The sequence below is a fragment of the Centruroides vittatus genome, unplaced genomic scaffold (assembly GCF_030686945.1).
Source record: "Centruroides vittatus isolate TY-2023 unplaced genomic scaffold, ASM3068694v2 contig_502, whole genome shotgun sequence".
Lineage (NCBI taxonomy): Eukaryota > Metazoa > Arthropoda > Arachnida > Scorpiones > Buthidae > Centruroides > Centruroides vittatus.
Window position 1 is genome coordinate 69,662 of NW_027122289.1, and position 22,235 is coordinate 91,896.

General features: G+C 27.0%; 1 protein-coding gene across 1 annotated transcript in view; it reads right to left on the reverse strand.

Annotated features, from left to right (window-relative positions):
• Nucleotides 1-22,235, reverse strand: part of LOC136978293 (flavin reductase (NADPH)) — a 29,153-nt gene that overhangs the window by 6,553 nt on the left and 365 nt on the right. The window contains exons 2-3 of the mRNA XM_067273995.1: nucleotides 10,358-10,519; nucleotides 3,611-3,700 (exon numbers count right to left, since the gene is read on the reverse strand). Of these exons, the coding sequence (XP_067130096.1) occupies nucleotides 3,611-3,700; nucleotides 10,358-10,519 (252 nt within the window). The remainder of the gene's footprint in view (nucleotides 1-3,610; nucleotides 3,701-10,357; nucleotides 10,520-22,235) is intronic.

Consider the following 22,235-nt stretch of genomic DNA (forward strand, 5'->3'; position numbering starts at 1 on the left):
TATCAAATATTTTTTTAATTGTGCAATTGTGCTTTTTTTAATATAAACTTAATTCTGTGCACGCATAATGATTTACCTTTACTATGATATGCTTCTTGTCTAGCCTTGGTATAAACTTGTGAGCACTATGTTGGCCTTTCTTTATTACAGGTACTCCTCACTTTACGACCAAGTTCCATTCCGACGACTACGTTGTTAAGCGAATTGGTCAATAAGCAAGAGCTTGCGTCAGGAATATAAGATTGTTGTAAAATTATACAAATTATGCAACAAACTTCAAATTTATTCATAAAAAGACTATTATAGTATGCTATTAGCCTATTATAGTACTATAAGACTATTATAGTATGCTTAGTGCGCATGAGAAAGTTTATAATGTTTTATAAACAAACATCATCACTAAACCCGATATATTATAAAGTTACACACCAACCAATGCCAAATATTGTCGAGCTAGAAACGGCTATAATATTAATGATTTATAAGACAATTTGGCACTAGAGTTAGGCATTAGGCGCCATCTCTTGATAAATTTAATAATTATAATTTTAATTAAATAATTTAGAACTACAGGAAGAAAAGATTTACATATTATGCAGACAAAAACACTCCAAATAAATATTGACTCCACCATGAGACCACTATTTCCTGAAGTGTGAAGAAAAGACAAAATGTAGAGACATTTAAATATATTGTCTTTTTTTTTTTTTAAACTTTTTGTAAATTTTCTAATTATATTATATTCTATCATAAAAATTGGTTCTTTTTATTAAAAGTATTAGGTCCAAATGAGCTGATATCCATTATTACAAAATTCAGATTCCTATTAAAACTTTGTTAATAAAATTCCTATTAAATGTTTCTTTATTTAGAAAATGACCTTTCAATTTGATTATCAAATTTCTGTAATGAAATTAATGAATATTTCCTAACATATACTTAACTCATTGATTTCCAATTTGAAATGACATAGTTGGAACTTATAGCACTGGAAGTAAAATCATTCATAAAATCAAAAATTTATAATCAAACTTTTGGGTTTCTATCTAGAGCAACTTTTATTGATTTTGTACAACATTTATTCTATTTACAGCAATGAAATGACATTGAGCTGTCGGATCACTTGCACTAGAAATATTCGCCTGTGTTACAGTATAATTTATTAGATGCAAATAACAATTACTATATTTAGTGGATGTTTAAATAGATTTAAAAACAAAATTAATTTTTATAAGATTCAGATAAAAAAAATAATTATAATTGACAAAAAGTCAATTAATATCATCATCTACCTTTGCTACAATTCTTAATTCAAGTTTATCACATGTAAACTATAAATGTTAAGGCTAATAAATGAAATCATACATTCTACAAAATAACTAGATATTGTTTGAATTGACTGGAATAATTAATAAAAACAATAAATTATTCAATATACAAATAACTCCTTAAATTTTAAACATCATAGAAATATTTGCTTTAATGGAGTATAAACACTTCAAAAAGAAAAAAAAAAATTTAATTGCTTTGGACTATCATCCATCTTCAGACGTTTGGAAAACAGAACGTCATTACTATGGTAATGTGTTATCAACTGCTTCCTTACAATGTAATTTGTAACGTGTTATTAAAGTAATGGTGTTCGATAGCCTAAGCATTTCCTGGAGATGGACAAAACACCGAAAGCACTCAAATTTAATTTTTGTTTTAAGTTTTAAACTCTATTAAAGCAAATATTTCTATCAAATAACTAAATATCCATATTTTTTGAAAATTAATTTAAATATTGCACATTTCATGTAATGAAACTATAAAAGCAAAAAATTAGATTTAATTTTTTAGAACAAAATTGTATAACTAATAACAGCTACAATAATTGAATATTATAAAAATGACGAAATAAGCAATATTTTTCAATTTATTCATAAAATATAAATCTACCAAAAATTGAATCTTATTTCTAGTAGATTAATAGGAAACTTAATGGAACTAAAGAATAGAATTTATTTTTGCATAATAAGAAATGCTTACTAGAACAAACAAATCAGAAATTAAATCTATTACAAGCCTTTAAAGTATCCAGCATACTGTTAAATTTTCATAAGAACGTTTTCGATCACTTTTAGAGATCTTCTTCAGTTACCGATTAAAAGATATTTGAATACTTTATTATTTGATACTTTAAAGGCGTGTAATAGATTTAATTTATTTTTTGATACTTTAAAGGCGTGTAATATTTGATATACTCTATTAAAAGTGTATAATATTTGAATACTTTATTATTTGATACTTTAAAGGCGTGTAATAGATTTAATTTATTTTTGCAAGTAAAATTTTTTATAACAAATATTATAAGCAATCATATGTATTCATTTATTTGAAATAAATGAACTAGGCTCAGCTACTTATGAAAAGCAAAAATTTATAATAAGTTAAGAATAACTTCAAACATTCTGAAAAGACCTAAGACTTGTACATAAAAAACAGTTAATTATATAAGTTTTACTGAACAAAAAGAAATTTCAATAATTTTAGCAGAAACAAAGTGCAAAAACCATTTCACCCAATGAAAACACAAATATAAAACTTCAATCTTAACAGCACATATAAATATCTACAGCAAAAGAAAACAATAGTCATGAGTGTAATACTGAATGAACAATACTTTAAAAAAAAATAATAATAAAAATGTATCAGTTTAAAGTTTAATAAATTGTAGACCTAACATCATTAGCAATTAATAAAAAAGAAGGAAGAGTAAAGTAGAAGAGGCAATTGTGAAACTGTTTTATATCAAATTTTTATAATACTTTACATTTACACTTTAGATAAATATTATTGGAAATTCTAATGAAATTAATACAAACAATCCTGAAAAATAAACAATTGTAGTAATTTATGGATAAAAATAAAAACTAAATCTTTGTTGATAGGAAAGACAATTATAGAAATGTTTGAGTGCAAAGTCTAAATTTTAAAAAACAATTTAAAAAAACAAACATTTCTATAATTGTCTTTCCTATCAACAAAGATTTAGTTATTATTTTTATCTATAAATTACTACAATTGTTTATTCCTAAGAAAGTTTTAAAAATATGTTTGTTTTATTTCAAAAAAATAAAATATTTTGTTAAAAAAAATGTGTGGTAGTTTTATTTAATTATTACTTTAATATTAAAGATAATAAATAACAGAACTTAATGTAAATTTTAGAAATTAATATTTAAATAAATTACCCTGCAAACATGAATAACCAACAAAAAAAAAATTTACTTTATACTAATGTTTTCTTTTCTATACAACAGACATCATTGGGTTTAACTGAAAGAATACAGAATGGAATAAGATATACAGAAGAAAACATTAGTTTTCCTTCAAATATCTTGTTTCATTCCATTGTATACATAAGATAATGTTAGTTTACGGTATATTTTTGCTGGTATTGGCATTTGTAGTGTGATTTATTAATATTTAAAAAGTTTTATTGATATTAGACTCATTTATACTTTAATTGGAGAGGAAATTAATTATATTTCTATAAAAACATTCATAATCTTAGAAAGGTTAAGATTTTATAAGCAATTTTATGTACAGTACATAAAAAAGTTACCTGATATACAGCATGTTATACGTTTAACATGATGTTTAACCATTCCATTAATTATATTTTTAAGTCCCTCTGATAATACTGTTGTAGGACCTGCAAGATAAAAAAAAACTTCATTAAATTTACAAATATTATGCATAAATATATTGGAAAAAATAAAAATAACAGGTAACTTAATAAAACTAAGATAATAGGATTGTGTTACAAATATTCCTATATATAATTTTATTTCAATAAAAAATTAAGCAATTAATAGGATTACATATAACCAGACTGACCAAACTGCAGCTCTCATATACTTGTACAATTTCTTTCTATGGACTTAATTCATTTTACTTGCATGTATGTAATATTTTGTAAGTTTTCTATTATATAGTGACATACATACAGATTGTAAATGAAACTTGCAACTTAACTTTAAACAGTCAATTGAAAGTTAAGTCTTTGTTCATAAAATCAAATAAGTTAAATATTTGTTTACCTAGCCAATTATAAAATGCCAGTAAAATAACATAACAGTGATATTTACTACAAAACAGTGATAACTATAGTATTTTAACCATATATAATATAAAATACTGTTTCAATAGCACTTGCATATTTCTGATAGGCAATTTATGGTTCTTATCATGTCAAGATTCGGCCACTCCTGATATATAGAGAAAAAAAATCAAAAATACCTGTAGACAAATATAGTTACATTCTGTATAACATCTTATGCATCTATGTGAATGATCCCATAAAATTATGGAAAAATAGGAAATTTTGATCACTGTGAATATCTTGGAGATGTTGGCCTAATCTGATGGGAAAATGTGGTTGGTATAGGAGAAAGTTTGTTAAAAACTTCGAAACACCGATCTCATGTCTGTTGTGTGAAAAGAAATTGCAGTGTCAGGCATAAAGTTTACTGTATAACCAGCATTACAAGATTCTAAAATTTAAAGTTTCCAGAAAATCTTGCAAAAGTTTTTCAGATTTCCCCAGATTTAAATTAAATAAAATTTATTTGTAAGAATAAAAATTTACAACACATAGGAATAATCACATAATAAACATTTTAAGTAATACTGTATGTATAGCGCCTTGGCAATTTAGTCAGTACAAATACTGTATAATAGAGTATCCCGATTTTGTTAAGTTGGTATATAATATGATGTTTATACAACATCCAATTTCAAAAGAAATATCATGGATGTTAAATGATGTGTGATTGTATTTGATATATTTATTTACATTAAAATCTATACATAGATTATTTTTAAAACATGAGAAATTTGTAAAATCACTATGATTTCTTTTTGTGTTTTGCTGAAATATTTAGGGAAAACAAACAAAATTAATTCAGTTTAAATAGAGTTAGATTAGCAAGAGTGCACTGCATTCATTTATATCAATTCATGTTATGAAAAATCGCATAATTTGATCTGAGAAAAGTAATGTAGTCACTTATAAAATGAACATCTTCACTTAATTTTAGCAAGATTGATGAATGGAGTTACAAATCAATGTTGTTACTCCAATAATATTGATTTGTAAAACTAAATAGTATAGAAGGGGAAAAAGAAAAATGTTACAAATAATTTTTACAATACAGTAGACCCCCCTATAACACGGTAGATAAGTTCCATGTTATATGAATCAATGTTGTACGAGTCACTTAAATACATGAGCCAATCACATGAACAATCACATGGACTGTGATTGGCTCATGTATTTAAGTGACTTGTACAACATGGATTCATATAACACGGAACTTATCTACTGCATTATAGGGGGGTCTACTGTACTTAATAATTTATTTTTTTAATTTATTTTAATAATATCAAAAGATAAATTTTTATATGCAATATTTGAATTAATCAACACATTTTGCAATTCTTTATTGAATATAGAAATTCTCAGGAAGTAAAACTTTTCTAAATGTAATTGTTATTGCTTGAAAATATTTTTTCACTCTAAAAATAAATGAATGATATTTCATGTACAGTATTAATAAAATGTAAAAATAATAAAATCATTTGTGGCTACGAAGAATTTTCATTAATATTTGTATGTTGTTACTAGTTTTACCGTAAATATTTCTAAACCACAGAAGTAAGTTTATTGTAAATCATATATCTTTCAATTTATATCTTGTACATTACATAATAGTCTTTCTTAATATCTTTCTATGAAATAATGACACTCCAAAAATGCAACTAAGAATATTTTTTACCCAAAATTAAATTCAAAGTTGTTTAGTCATCTATTTATGTATCATTCATTATTTAAAAAAAAGAAAAAAAAATCAATCTTTATTATTTATGTCACTTTAAATAGAAACAATTTTAAGTATAATATTGATTTTGATGATTTTTATTCCAATAATTATTCAAATCTATATTATTTTTTCTGAAAAAGAATTAAAGTGTAAATGATTTGAATGAAATTCATTTTATTAAATCTTACTTTTCAGATTTCCTCAGATTTAAAATAAATATTATGTAACAGATAAAAATAAAATTATGACACATAATAACCATTTTAATTAATACTGTATGCATATAGAATCTTAGTCATTTAATCTTGTAGTTTACTTAACTTTCATGAAATTATTAATTATAGAAATTTTAATTTATTGTCATGAAATAAAACATGAACTGAAAAAATAATTTTCTACAAGTTCATCAATATTATAAAAACAACATTCAAAATTAAGTGTAATGTTTAAATGTTGTAAGTAATATACTTGTAAGATTTATAATATTTTTCATCACATATTGTTTTTGTTTATAATTCTGTCTCTTTTGTGTACGTTATGTAGGTATTATTTAATGAATTTAGCACATTCTTCAGAGGTAAAACTAGAGTGCAGGTGGGCATATGCCACAGACACCAGGAAAGGAATGCTGAGAGGAGAGGATGTGTAAGAGAAGGTAGACTAGTGGTGGCACATGTTTTAGATGTACCAAACATTTGGAACAAGAGAAGTGTGCCAAAATCTTAATCTGACCCTGATGACAGACAGCCTAGTTGTGTCCCTGCATTCTTTATTGATATTTACTAGAAATATTTAAATTTAAAAATTTTGTTATCTTAATAGTTTGATTAATTATATTAATTAATCAGATAGATAATGAAATGTAAAAGTATTAAATAAATTATTATCAAATGATTTTCTTTCTATAAATTATTTTTTTGATTTTCATTTATAATTTTCACATAACAGAAAATAAAAGAAAGGATAAACAAATTTAAAAAACGTGAATAATAAAAGATAAAATTGAGAAAAATTAAGAAAAAAGTAATTTTTTGAATCATACAGCTGTATCGATTGAACAGTATTTATTTATGGATCTGAACACAAAATATCATTATTATATTAGTCTAATGATTTTAGGTAATAAAAACAATTGTTTTTTAATAATAAAAGTCAATTTAGTTATATTTTACATTCCATTTTTTTTCTCAAAATATTCATTTAAGTTGTATTATTATTTTATTTTTTAATAGAAAGAAATAGAATACTTAATTCTATTTTAGTAACTCTATCTAAAACAAATTTCCTCTTGAAGACATTATGATTGTTATTTGTAATGTAAGCAATTTAATTTATTTCATTTATCTATCAGTTATAAGAATTAACACCATGAGATATCTTAATTTTAATTTCAACATTTCACATAAGAATGTAATTTGCTCTTTATGAAGTTCCATCCCTGGATGAAACTTCATAAAAAAGAATAAAGATTATTTATATCTCAGTATAAAAGTATAAAATAAATATAATTATATAAAGTATCATATTTCTGCAATATCAATTCAAAAATGATCAAACTTAAATGTAAGTTATCCAATTTCTAAATCTTAACATTAGAGAAAATTCAGTTGGCAAATACAATGAATACAATTAACTTATACCATGTCATATAAAATTGGATTTCATATAAGGTCTTTGTAAATAATAAGAGATTATTATCATGACATTATATCTAAATATATAAAATTACATGTCCTGACTGAGTGACTGATTAATTCATCATCACCCGGAACAAACCGCTGAATCTAAAGAGGTGGAATTTGGTACACAGTTAGGGTAAATCATGAAAATGCACACTAAGAAGGGATTTTTGGAAATTCCCCCAGGGGAAAGGGAGAGGATTAAGGTTTAACCTGAAGAATGGCTTCTACTGTACTATTTTAGATGTGATTTTTTGTTTTTTATAGTAATAACTTAATTTCCAAACGTACAATATTTACCAAATCATCCAAATCATTTGCCCAAGCAACACCAAGTTCATTTGCTAGTCCAAGTATACGATTCACTTTTCATCAAAGAAGGCATTTAATTTTATGTAAAACTGACAATTTTTGAATAACAAATATGTTAAGCTAATGAGAATCTTGGATAAATTCTACATTCAAGAAAGAGAATGCTAAATTGTATCTGGACTACAGAATCTATACATGATTTCAGTTATGCTATCCAGATCTCTAAGGAATCTTCACTTCCAGAAATATTAATTTAGATAAAACCATACATCTCACTCATGGCACCGACTGGGGATGTCTAGGGCTCATGGCCCTCCTCTATAGCACTAAGCCAGCTATTGTTTTCACCCAGCATAATGTATATACATATACATACATCATTTCTTTCATTCTACCAATATTTGTCTGCAGTAACAATAAATAGTCTTAAATGTAGTGAGATATATTAAATAATATGTACGGTATATAATTTCATTAAGTAGCAAGAAATTTCTTCAGATTTCATAACAGTCAAATGTAGAATAGTTTAGATTTGAATAAATAAATTCTGACTATCATAAATTTTTATGCAGAGTTAATAATTATATAATGAGAATTTAAAAAGTTAAATTGCTATTTATGTTAGTTTTTTATTAATTTTTAGCTATAAATACTCTCAACTATTACAACCATCTACAGTTTGTTAAGCATATAACAAACTAATTATGGAAATTATTTCAAAAATAATTCCATTTCTATAGTTGTGTATTCATGATGCATTATAATTTAAATAAATAAGAAAACAACGTAGCCATGGAAACATTTTCTTGTTATAACTTGATTTAATATAACATCTACGACATCAATAAACATTCATATGAATATAAAATAATTCATACGTCAATTTTCTAGCTTAACCTAATTAAATTTTTAAATACAGTCAAACCTGTTTTTATGCGCTCTTTTTATGTGCGATTTTTATTTGTGCGAATTTTTAATTTGTGCGGTATAGTTGGCGACTAGTCTCGTGCGATTCGTCATGTCTTACGTTGACTTATTATAGCTAAATAAACTTATTATAGCATAAATGCACTTATTATAGTAATATTATTGCATGAATATACGAAAAATGAAATAATTTACTTTTTAAGTCAACAAAACACCACCTGGACAAAAATATGTAAAACAGACGATAGACCAGACGATGCAGTCAAGTGCTGACATCTGTTGTCAATAAATTCTATTTCATACGGTTTAGAGTTATTTTCTATGTGAGACTTCTTTTATGCGGTCCCTGTTGACCGCATAAAAAAAAATATTTTTTAATTGTGTTGCGAAAACTATTATTTACAGCCATTCGTGAAGTTTCGTGAGATTTTTTTTTATGCGTTTTTTTTTAATGCGGTCCCTATCCCCCGCATAAAAACAGGTTTGACTGTAGTTTGAATAATTTAAATTATTAAAAATTTAAATTAAAGTTTAATAATTATAACGTATTTAAATTGATGAATGTATTTTCTTTAAAAGAATTTTCAAAAATGTACAGCAAACTGACAAATTAATTTTTCTCTAAATTACACAAAAATCATTTGTTCAATGATACTTTTTATAAATTACGAAATGCTTGGTTTAGACATTAAATATATGATTTATTCATGTAGCCTAATTCAATTCAAATTTTAATTTCAACAGATTAAAATCAAGATATAGGAATTATAGAAAAATAAACATGAAAAATTATAAAATATATATAGTATTAGTATTATTGCCATCTATGTTTGATAAATGCATTATTTGATCAACTATAATATAGTTAAATGTTTAAATTTCATATTAATGTTTTATTTTAAATGTTTAAATGTAGAATATAAATTTATTGAAAAGAAAAATACTAAAAAGAAGAAATAATCTATATAAAAACCAAACAATTTAATGTTTTACATTTAAAACTATGTTGTTTTCTACTTCCTCATCAAACAATTGCAGTTCCAATTCTTATTCTATTTGTCACAAAATGTTACCTAATTAAACCAAAATGGCTCAGAATAAATTTGTTGGCAAGTTTCTTGCTGGCAAATTCTTTTCAAGTTGATTTCCTATTTAAACTAACAACTTCAAACATTATAAAAAAATAAAATTGTGCAGTTATGTTATACAATTGTAATGTTATTATTATAGACATTTATCTCCAATAATGACTGAATCAAAATAAATTATTTCATTCTTTTTGTTGTCTAATTAATATGTAGTTTAACATGTCATTAAAAATTTTAATATTTTAATCTCTGTTATCAATGTAAATATTCTGAGATAAAAGTGAATTAAAATGAAGTATTGTATGTAAAAATACTAAGTTAAATGTTTCATATTGAATAATAAAATGGAACATAAGCTTTATTACATTCCTAACATAAAATTTTCTGTTTTATAATAATGTAAAATAAAAACATTTCCTCAAATCAATAAGTTATACAAATGAGATTCAAAAGTAACTTGAGAAAAGTCAAAAATTCTTACCCAAATCAGTTCTAGTTCCTAAAGTTACTACTACTGCATCTTGACCTTCTATTGCAGAATCTACGTTTTCTTGGTTTAAAACATCACCAACAAAAACTTTATGTGGTTTTAAATCTGCAGGTAATTTGGCAGGATCTCTTATAAAAACAGAAACTTCATATCCTGAAAGTATTTGTATTTTAATAACAATAATTTTTCTTATTAAAATTTAAATAACAGTTTAATACTTTATCTAAATTCAAATCATTATTTTATTAAATATCATTTTATTTTTAATTTAACTGCAGAAAATTTTTATTTTATTTTAATGTAACTTAAAATATAATTTTAATAAAATCAGAAAGAATATTGAAATTACAATTTCGTTCTTTTTCTAATCAAAACATTAGATTTGTATTAAACTAAATTTGTCTTAATATTTTAAGAGAAATTCAGTTAAAATCTATTAAAATTTAAAATTTTAATGCATTGTTTTTGTTTATTCATTAAGTACAGTTGACTAAACTTCCTTACAGTTGGATCAGGAATTTGCAATCTGAACCCGGTAGCTAAATGACCCTCAAAACTCGAATTGATTTTAAGTGGGGAGCCAACAAATTATCATTTGTGGATTGAAGATATATAATCAAGGGCTAAGAAAGAAAATATTTAAAACCACGATAAGAGAATTCCTAGACGCAAATGAAATAATTGGATTTCTAGAAACTTGGATTTTAAAATCTAGTGATATGGAAATAAAATATCCGGAGCAAGATAATAGCGTAATAATTAGCAATGCTCACCACAAAAAGAGGTTTGATCGCCCGTTGGGCGTTAAAATAGTCAAGGAAAATAAATTCTTAGGATTAATGTATACACCTAACCTCTCGTTTGAGAAACATTATAAAAATACACTAAACAACGCAAAAATTGTAATAGGTAAGTCAATAGGTTTATTCTGCAAGGGTAAACTAAAGAACTTAGGTACACTTGTTCAACTTTTTAATTCGATTGTGACAAATTCAATGGAGTATGCAGTCCCAATTTGGAGCATGGATAAATTTAATGAATTTGAAAAAATACAGAATGTACCTACTCGCAAGATATTTCAGTTAGAATACAATATTCCGGGTAGCGCCTTAAGATTAGAAACAAATAAATTCAGATTAAATACTATACTGATAAAAAGATATTTGATGTTTCTACAAATAATTATTAAGGCAGAGGATATAACAACAAAACTACTGTTTTCACTATACCACATATCAAGGGAAACGGGTTTAAGACGAAGTTGGATAATGCAGCTATCAAAGATAGTAAATAAAAATGATTTTTCTATTAAACTGTTTTTGGATGATACAAATGATATGGAGTAGTATAGTAAAGAAATAATATAGAGTTAAAAGATGTGTGATAAATGATTAATATGTTATATAATTAAGTTAAACAATCTGCTAAATCATAATTGTGACAAATACTAATGAAATTCTATAGATTAGTAAATAGCAAATATCAATGTTATTGAGATGCTATTATATGTGTATAAATATGCGTTTAAACAAAACGCCCCTGTAACAGGCGAAAGCCTTCTACGCCAAATAAAGATATCAATCTATCTATCAATCGATTGAAGATATATTTATTTTTATTATACTTAAAAGTGTAATAATATAACAATAAATTTAGGCTATATTATAAATTTAAGTAAGATAAAACATACAAATTTTGATTTATGTTTCATAAAAAAAGTATTATTGATTCCTATTTACTTTTTATTTCATCAACAACTTAAAAAAGAATGTTTGTAATTTATTCTTATTCTGTTTCAGAGTAGAAAGGGTCCAGCAATTAAGGGTTCTAATTTTGGAAAGGGGTCAACAAGCAAAAAAAAATTGGAAATCTGTTTTAGACTAAAGCCATATTCTGTACAAATATGATGTGTTTCTGAAGAAAAATTGAATGTCAGGAAGTTTTTCCAGTATTTCTTATGAAAAAAATAATCTAACTTGTTCCTGGTACATTTGAATAACCCCAACCAATTATCCCTAATGAATTAAAGCTTTTCAAAAACACTTATTTACCTTTCAATCCATATTTTATCATAATAATTATCACTAAAACTCCAAACTATCTTACTAACAATGAGATTATTAAAGGGTGTGTTTAATATCTTTAGTATTTTTCTAATTTCACATAAAAAGTGCACTTTTTATTGGTGCAGTAACCATTACAGAATGAATTTTCACATGTATATAACTATTTTAATTGATTTGATTAATTTTAATAATATAACATGATGATAATTGATTATTGATACTTATATATCATTACAGTATGTAAGCTTTATTATTAATAAATTATCTATTTCTTTCTTTATCGTTTTTTCAATTTTACGTCTCAGGAAGTTTAATATATTGTAATTTAGCAAATATGGTAGATGTACAGGTACTTTCATTTTCTAAATGTAACTTATGTGCTATCATACTCCCTGCAATTATTAGTCAGATTAATTATACATTTGATTGTTAGTAGTTATAGGAATTGTTGTTGGCTGGCTTACTACAAAATATTACAATATTCTATAACATTAAAAAAAGTAAAATTAATGAATTAACACAGCAAAATAATTTTTTAATGAAATGATCAATGACTGAAAATTTTGTTGTAAAATAATGAATTTAACACCATAAAATCTGCTTTATTGGAACTTGCTCATATTAAGTGAGCACTGTCAAGCAACTAAGCCCAGGAGATAAAAAATTGATAACACCACTAAACACTGGTAGTTGATTGAGTTTGATCTAACTAACAGGCTGGTTGTGTTAAGTTTTCTGGGTTTTCTTCACATATCTAACATCTAAATAGAAGCCAGTTTCCCATAGATTCCTCCTGGACGGTTCTCTTAGCAGATTGCCTTGCCTTATCCTATCTATCAACTGATACAAAAATGAAGTATAGTATAGTTTAGTTTTGTATCTCCTGAAGGACTTAGCTACCTGAAAGTACTCAAGAAACTGTTACTTGCATTATACCCAGGTAAATTGATTCAAAATCTAGCAAAGATCTGATATCATTTTTTCTACATAAACTACGTATATTGAAAATTTAGCCAATCTGTAATATAAATTTGTGAAAAATTAAGGCACAACCATAATTTGATCTAGTATAAAAATATAAAAAATAAAAATTCAACAGAAAGCACATGCTAATGATGCCAAAACTGAAATCAATGGCATAATGTTAGTGACTCTTAAACAGTCTGAAATAAAAAAAGAATGAAAAGACAAATATCTAAAATTAGTAATAACACTACTTACAATCAAACAAGCAGTGAAAATATAGCTCCTGAGAAAGAGAAAGAAATAAAATAAAAAAAGTCTGCAAATGGAGCATGAAGGTGTACACACACACACAAAAAAAAAGTACAAAGACTTATTGTCTGTTGTGAAATATACCATTGGTTTGAAATAGAAAACGTGCAACTGTATTAAATTCTTTTCAATATTTTCATTCATTTTCTTTTAATTTATTTAATTATTTCACATTTTTATAACTTTTTTGTAGAATTTATTTATTCAATTTATTATTTATATTGTTTAAATATCTATATGTATATCTATATGTATGAATATATAATGTTTAAACTTTTAAACTTAAGAATCCTGAAATTAAAAATGAATCTTTAATTATAATTATGTTTTTCATTATAGAGCATTATGTATTTTCAATATAGTTAGTGTATAAAAGTTTCTTCTCTCAGACAACACCATAAAAAGAGTGATGACAAATGGTCCTGCGCTTAAGGGAACAAAAATGTTTATTTTGCATTAAAAATTTATGTTTTAAAAGTGGAGTTTTGGTGTTTGGTGGCTGTTTTATATTATAATCCAGTTTCTAAGCTGGATTATAATATAAATATAAATACTACTAATTCATGCTTATACTTAAGCATGTACAAATCATTTAGGCACTCAGCTAATAGAAAGCACTTTGCAGACTAGAGTAAATCTTTGCCACAATGCATTAAATAAGTGCTCACCTTTTAAGGTTCTTTGCATTTTTTAATGCATATACACATTCATTATACACATATACACACACTCTTAAACATACACATCTGTATGTAAGGGATCTGCAAACAATTTTGATTTTGGAAGGAATCTGTAGATCTCAATAGTTTAGAAAGCATTGTTAAAAAATTCAGAAGTTCAAGATCTAAATTTTCTATTACTAATTCTATTATTTTGTTTTCAAACTTTTCTATTTATCTATTTATTTTTATTTATGAAATTTGATTATTGATTTGTCATTATAACTTAGAAAACTTATAGGGCTACATTTTTCTTATCACATGCAATTTATCTAGATTTATCATATTAATCTTTATATTAAATATCACTAAGTTATTCATACTTACTGTAAACAAACTTTTCCAGTTTAAGATAAAATTAATTATACAATGATACTAACACAGATATTTTTGAAATTATATCTTTATGTTTATAAATCAATGTTTTGATTTTGCAATTCAATTTTATTACATATCTTCATCCTACACACCGGGGTGTATAAAATATAATTCGAACTCACTTTTGCCTGTGACCGGTGTGAAATAAATAAATTCAAGTCAACAACGAATTCGTTGTTGACTTGAATTTATTTATTTCACACCGGTCACAGGCAAAAGTGAGTTCGAATTATATTTCAATTTTATTACATAATGTATTTTAAAATCTTAAGAATTCAGAGAATTTTTTTCTTTAGAAACATAGAAAGTGTACAGTACTAGGCATAAGCATATCATTTAGTGTACTTTACATACAATCTATATATAAAGTCAAAATATGTATGTATGTGCAGTATGTTAGGTAAAGAGTTCTATACTGTTTGTGCAACCGCACAATGTTTGGAAAGATTATTATTCAACACCTTAGAAAAAACAGTGTGGAAGTCTTATGTCCTACCTCCAACCACTTCTAACACCCAGCCCCTCTTAACTTAAGCCCAAGCAAATTTTTGTGTTTTGCAGCTTCATTATTGTAAATACTCAGGCTAATAAATGTACATTTTAATTACTAAAATCATTGTTTTTTACCATTCTTTCCCAACCCGACTTTACAATTCCCTACCCCCTCCAGAAGCCTGAGCTACTCCAGACTCATGTAAATAGTTATATAAATCTGTCATAAATTTTTTAAACATTGTGGTTATATGACCTTTCTCTATCTTTACTCTCTTAGAGATCGAGAATAAAAAGTACCTCATTTATACTATACTCTTTTCAGGCCTTCTCAAAGCATCATCTTTCATTTTTCATTTCCAAGAAAGCACAGGCAGAGAGTGTACGTAGTGAGGTAGTTGGAGAAATTAATTGGTTGATAATTATACGATAATATTAAATAATGAGTAGTCATTTATCATTTACAAAACTAAAAACTGCATTAACATTTCTTCTACATGCAATAGTTGTACAATTAGTAAAATTCTAATTTTATATTTGTTTAAAACATAATTAAAAAATAATTAAAAACCATGTTCAGAATTATTTCAAATAGGAACTAGATTAGTGGCTGCCTAATTAGTATAATTATTAATGAATTCTTCTCAGAGAGAGATGATGAGAGAATGTATTTATCATAATTTTTTCTATTATTCATTGAAAGTCCGAAGTAGTACTTTAGTTCACATCAATTACTTAAATGAAAATATCTGTTTAATTGTTAATACTAAAAAGAAAGGAGAATAACTTATAAATATAAAAAATTAGGTTCAAAATATATTGTAAATTATTAAAATTATATTTATAAATAACTGTTTTATTAGTTTTAATTTCAGCAGTAGATATATAAAAACTTCAAACAAATTACTAATCACATAATAATTTAAATCCATTGTCTTATAAGTTATAAGATAATTATTATATGTATTTTTTTTTTTTTAATTCTTTCTGCCCTGTAAGCACTAAGAAAGCCTTATTTTAGCAATCCCATAATGGGACAGCCAGGTGATGAGGAATGGGGCTTGACACATCTGGACAGAATACCCCTGAAAAATCCTTGGGATTTTTTGACCTGTCCAGATTCAATTCTAGTCCTCCAGAACAGTAGGTTGCCAGATTAACCACTCAGCCATCCACATATCTCTTATACATATCATGCAATGTTAAAAGGTAATTATTATCTTTTTTAAATTTTTTGATAAAATTCTGTAGACAATCTTGGCAATTAAAACAGGAAAGATTCATAAACATATTAATTATAAAATTATCAAAAGATAGAAAAAATTCTCAAAAGTTTTAATTTAAACTCAATCATCTGACAATTATCATTTTTTCTTAGCTCTATAATTTATGTTGAACATATTGTTATGCAAGACTAAGAATGTTTCTTGGTGTTTTCAACTATTTTTACTGTTTTGTAGACATAATAATACTATTTTTTCAAGATGATGATGTTTTAATTCTAGAACAACTGGAATATTCTTCAGTTTGTCCACAAGACTATAAATCAGTCTTGTGTTCCAAATCAACATAAGTATACAAGCAAACTTAGTAATAGAGTTTAAGTCATTGTTTGCCGTTTGCCAGATTTGAAAGTTCAAAGTCCAGTTCAGGCATAGATGTTTGTGTCTGTCTATTTTTAATGAGGATTGTTATACAATAGATGTGCATTGTAGACATAAAAGTATATAATGCAGTGCTTATTAAAAAATCCCTGTAATTAGAAAATGGCAAAAATTGAAGCTATGGCTAATGTATAACAAGTTGAACAAGTTAATGAGTTGATAAAGTATATTATAAAAAACTATTTGTTGAAGTTCACTAGCTGTGATACAACATTAAGTGCTTAAATAAAATTTTTATATTTTCAACCAAGTCTAAAATTACAAAACAAACCAAAATAACACACTCAACAAAAGTAAATAATCTTTACTTCACTCCAGTACTGAATATTATATACAACTAATATATAAATTAAATTACAAACAAAGTAGATAGAACTATAATTTACTTTCAATTCCAAATACATTGTTTGCATGTGTATTTGAATAGTTGAAAATGCATGCATGTTGTTTATGTTCTTTTTCTTGTCAGGCCTGAGAAAGGTAATGAAATAACCCGAAAATGTTTGTTATAAGTAATATTCAGTATGTGAACAATGTTTTTAAATCAGTTTTAAAGACGAGTTAAAATATTAAAAACAATGTAAAAGATTAATCATAAAAATCCTTACTTTCAATTTTATTTTTAGACTAGTATTTTTAGTATTTATTAGAGTCATCATTCTCTTTTTCAAATATTCTCTTAAAAATAATAGATGTAAAGCATGAAGTGTAATGAATTTATCTTAACAGATGCATCAATATTACTTTCATGAATTTTAAGCTGCATTAGGTAATGTAGAACATTTCAAATACGGAGACTGAATTTAGTTGAAATCACATCATTATATTGCTGTCTTACAGGTTTCTTTTAAACTTACTTTGGAGGTTTTATTGTATTTTAAATATAATATGCCATCCAAAACCTCCTTTCTACAGTATTAAATAAAAAATAACTGATAAAAATTTAAAATCAATAAAGCTGCAATGGCATCTAAAATAGTGTTTAAAATTACTCTGTTTTTACAAGAATTATCAACAGAGGGTATTTGCTGACAAATATTTAGTACACAGAATTGATGCAAAACAATATACCATAGCAAAATTAAACTATATACTATATGTATAATGTACAAATTAATAAGATGCTTTCAGAAAGAAAACTTTAAAGAAGTAAGACCAATTTGTGTGTGTGTGTGTGTGTGTGTGTGTGTGTGTGAAACTAAACTAGAAAGAAATAAGAAAAACTAACAGTGAGACTATGCAGATGTGAATCTAGTAGTGAGCAAGAGGTTGTGATTCTCACAATATGATTCTCACAAAGGAAAACTATGCACAAGTGAAAAGCGAGAAAGCTTCTGGCAAGAGTGAATTTCTGATTCTCATGAACATCTGACAGGTTTTGATATATATAATGTTTTGATCTTCTCGCTGAATACTGTACATGCACTTTAGCACAATTAGAAGATGGTTTCTCATATCTTTCATTTACTGTATATATAAAAAGATTTTTGTTTTTTTTTTCAAACTGTAGATATACATAAAGTTATATAAATTCTGTTTTATTAAGAAATTATAATAAAGTTTTTTTTTATCCTTTTGTTGTTTCCACAGAAGAGGAACACCATATTTTTGTTTTCTTTTTGTATTCATTATGAAGTAATCCTAATAACAAAGGTTTTTTTCTTTGCTAGTAGTAAGCATTGTAGTCAAACCATTTTGATTTTTACTTCCATACATTCATGCTTCCCTGTGACAAGTTCAATGTGAACATGAAAAGTCATCATCTCCTTGTCACTTTCTCTGATTTGCTCACATCAATGTAGTCGTACTATACTTAACAAGAGCAAGAAATGTTATCACCTATTCTCATTCACTTGCACATTGCTTGGCAAATTCATTTGCTTGTGTCTGCATAGTCACACCCTAAGGAAAACTGGAGTAGAATATCTTGTGAATGGATGCTACTGGACTCTTGTTCCTTGTATAGGGATTACAAAATAAAAATTAAATTGAACAATGTTTAAATGTAAAATCAAAAACAAATAGCATTTAATTTATAAACACTTTCATTCTTTAATTATAAACTTCATCAGGCTACATAAATCAATTAACAATAAATTAATCAGCATTTTCTTTATTTTTAAGTTGCTTTGTACTACCATATTTCTGCACATATTTTCACACTTGTATTTCCAAGAAATGTTAATACTATTTTGTCAAGAAATGTTTCTAAGGAAAACAAAATATTCAAGTATTTTTTGTGTGGAAAATGCAAGACTTCTCATACTTAACCATTTAGTGTAAGAGATACGACCTGAGTCAGACAAAAAGAATTTTTACGGTGTGTAGGCACTTTATTTACCCTCATTCCCTTGTACAGGTTTAAGAGTATGGTATCTTTGTATTTGATGGAAGCTATGGGAAATATGGGCAGTTGTTAATTGTAATGCTTTATAGCCCTTTAGTAAGTTCCCTACCCCCGTATTCACCAACACAAGTTAGAGTTAGAGTTAAAAGTTAATGAGCATTTGCATACTGAAAGTAAAGCAAATGGGTTTGGTTAATTCAAGATTTAACCCTAACTCTAACTTGTGTTGGTGAATACAGGGGTTAGTGTCATACTGAGTAGAGTTAACTGCTACTTTGTAAGATGGCAAGAAAAAATAACAGTTTTACTGCATAGTATAAAATTAATCTGCAGAATAGAACAGAAATCAAGAGGCCAAATGAAAATTTGGCATCAGTGAGGCACTTGTTTGCTACTGGCATAAACAAAAAGAAGCTCTAAGCAATGCAAAGTCCAATGTGAAGGCATTTTGTGGTCCTAAGAATAGATGTTTCAATCATTGACTTGAAATATTGTTCAGAGACAAAATATTTCTTTTGTTGAGTTTAAGGATAGTCAAGGATGGGTCGGTCAGCAGATTTATGAACAAGAAAAATCTTTAAACACATATTAAAAAACAGCTGCATACTGTTTGATGTACAAGTTCAAAACATACAACAAAAATAAGAAATAAAACTTATGAAAATGGGCTGCTGAGGGGTACGCAAGTCAAAAAAGGTTGAGAACTGCTATTGTATAGAATTGTATAGGACAGAAATGGGCAATATTTTTAAATAGCAAGTGCCCATCAGAGGATGAGTGGCTAAAACCACTGAATACTGCTGGGTTTGTGACTCACTACTAGACTGGTCACATGAAGTTTTCTGGGTTTTCTTTCCATCTCTAACACCCAAACAGGGAAGAGTTTCCCATAGAAAGTTCTTTCAGCAGGCATCCTTCTCTTGGCAGATCACATTTGTGTTATACTGCTTTATCCCATCACTCCTTAAATGGCAGATAAAATGAAATGTAAATTACATGTGAGCAAATTTAGCTTTCATGATATATAGAAATTATTTTTTAGGATTATTAAAGTGGCATACATTCACTTTATTATACAATAAAGTCCTATACGATCCATAGATTGTAAAAAACTGTATATGAATAGCATAGTATAAAGTAATGATTCTCAAAGTTATTTGACCCATAGGTCACTTAAACCAAATCACAGAAGAACTGTGGACCACCTCTACCCAGTAGCATAGCGTGGGTGTCAGCCGCCCGGGGCGGAGGAAAATTTCGCTGCCCCCTTATTTAGACATTATTATTATTTATTGTGAAATTTTGCCGACCCCTTAAAGTGCCGCCCGGGGCGGGCCGCCCCTGCCGCCCCCACTACGCTACGCCACTGCCTCTACCCATTCTTATCCTGTAATTATCACTTTAAATGTATGCTATATTATTTTGTCTATCCAGAACCTAATGTAAAAGATATATGATGTATGAAAATGTTCTTTCCTCTGGCTAAACACATAAAACTGCATTTTGGTGAAAATGACTAGATCGGTCTGTGGACCAGGTGGCACATGCTCAAGGACCTACAAATCATACTTTGAAAACAATCAATAATTTTATAGTGCCAGTGTAGGAATAACTTTGTATAGAGCTATATTGAGCTAATGTAAGAATGAGTTTGTACAGTACTATACTTGCACATGAACTGAGAAATTCTAATTTAGTGTGAAATGCTAAACAAGCTGTATGAGTCAATAGCTTTCAGGTCCACATTTTTAGGTAAGATGTGAACTTTGAATGACAAATTTCCCCATTCATCCAGAATTATATACTCCCTGTGTACAAGCAAAAATTCAAAAAAACCATACCCATACATGCGACTGTTCATGAGATACTTGCGTCCAAAAATCAGTTTTTAATGCAGTCCAAAATTCTGTGTATTAGTACTACTGCCTATTCTTCATGCTCCATGTTGGTGACACTTTCTATCACTTGCACCTCAGCACCTGTGTGGGGATGAGCCCTCAAACCTCAAACTATATAACATCAAGTACTCCAAGAACAGTCAATTGGACTACTTAAAACCAGCATAGTCACATGAGCTAAATAGTTAAATACTTAATTAAATACTTAGTTAAATAGTCTTAGCAGAATGACACAACTTCTGATTGCATGTGACCCAGAAGTAGGCCAATTTTGGGAGGCCTCTATCTTGCAAAGGTCACACATAGAGGTATGGTTCTTTTGACATTTTTGCTCCTATAAGTATGGCCTACAGCCCAAAATTCATTCATAAACATCGCATGCATTCAGTCATACATTAAGCCAATCATATATCTATGTCATCATTACAATATCATCGCTTGCTCAATAAGCTTGTTTGTATCACTTCCTATTATTTGCTACATCATATCTTTTATCTCTTCATCTATAGTTTAAGTTGTACTACTTTTTAACTTTTTCCTACATGTTGTAATTAACACTTAACTCTACTCTTAAGCCAGTTATCATGTTAGTTGGCTTTTGTATCTGTCATCTCTTCACCCGTTCACACCATTTTCACTAAAGTTGTCATACTTCTTACTACAATCTCTCTATACTTATTTATGTACGTATGCCCATTCATTGCATAACACCGTTCTTAACCCAATTATGCTCCGGCGACATCGGGAATAAATAAAGTATATATAAGTAAGCAAGCGAGCTCCGTTAAGGTTCCGTCTCATTCAGAGGTGTAACTGTATTATTATTTAGTAGAGGGATAGCTTTGTATATAACTGTACCAGGCTAGTATAAGAATGATCTTGTTTAAGGCAGTCAAATTTGCATATAAGTTAAACAAGCCGCAACTCAGGGCATTGTATTATCAATAGAAAGCTTCGGGCCCATTATTTAGTAGAGGGAAGCGCCTGTTATATATTATAGCTTAGCTTTGTGTAAGGCTTACATAACAGT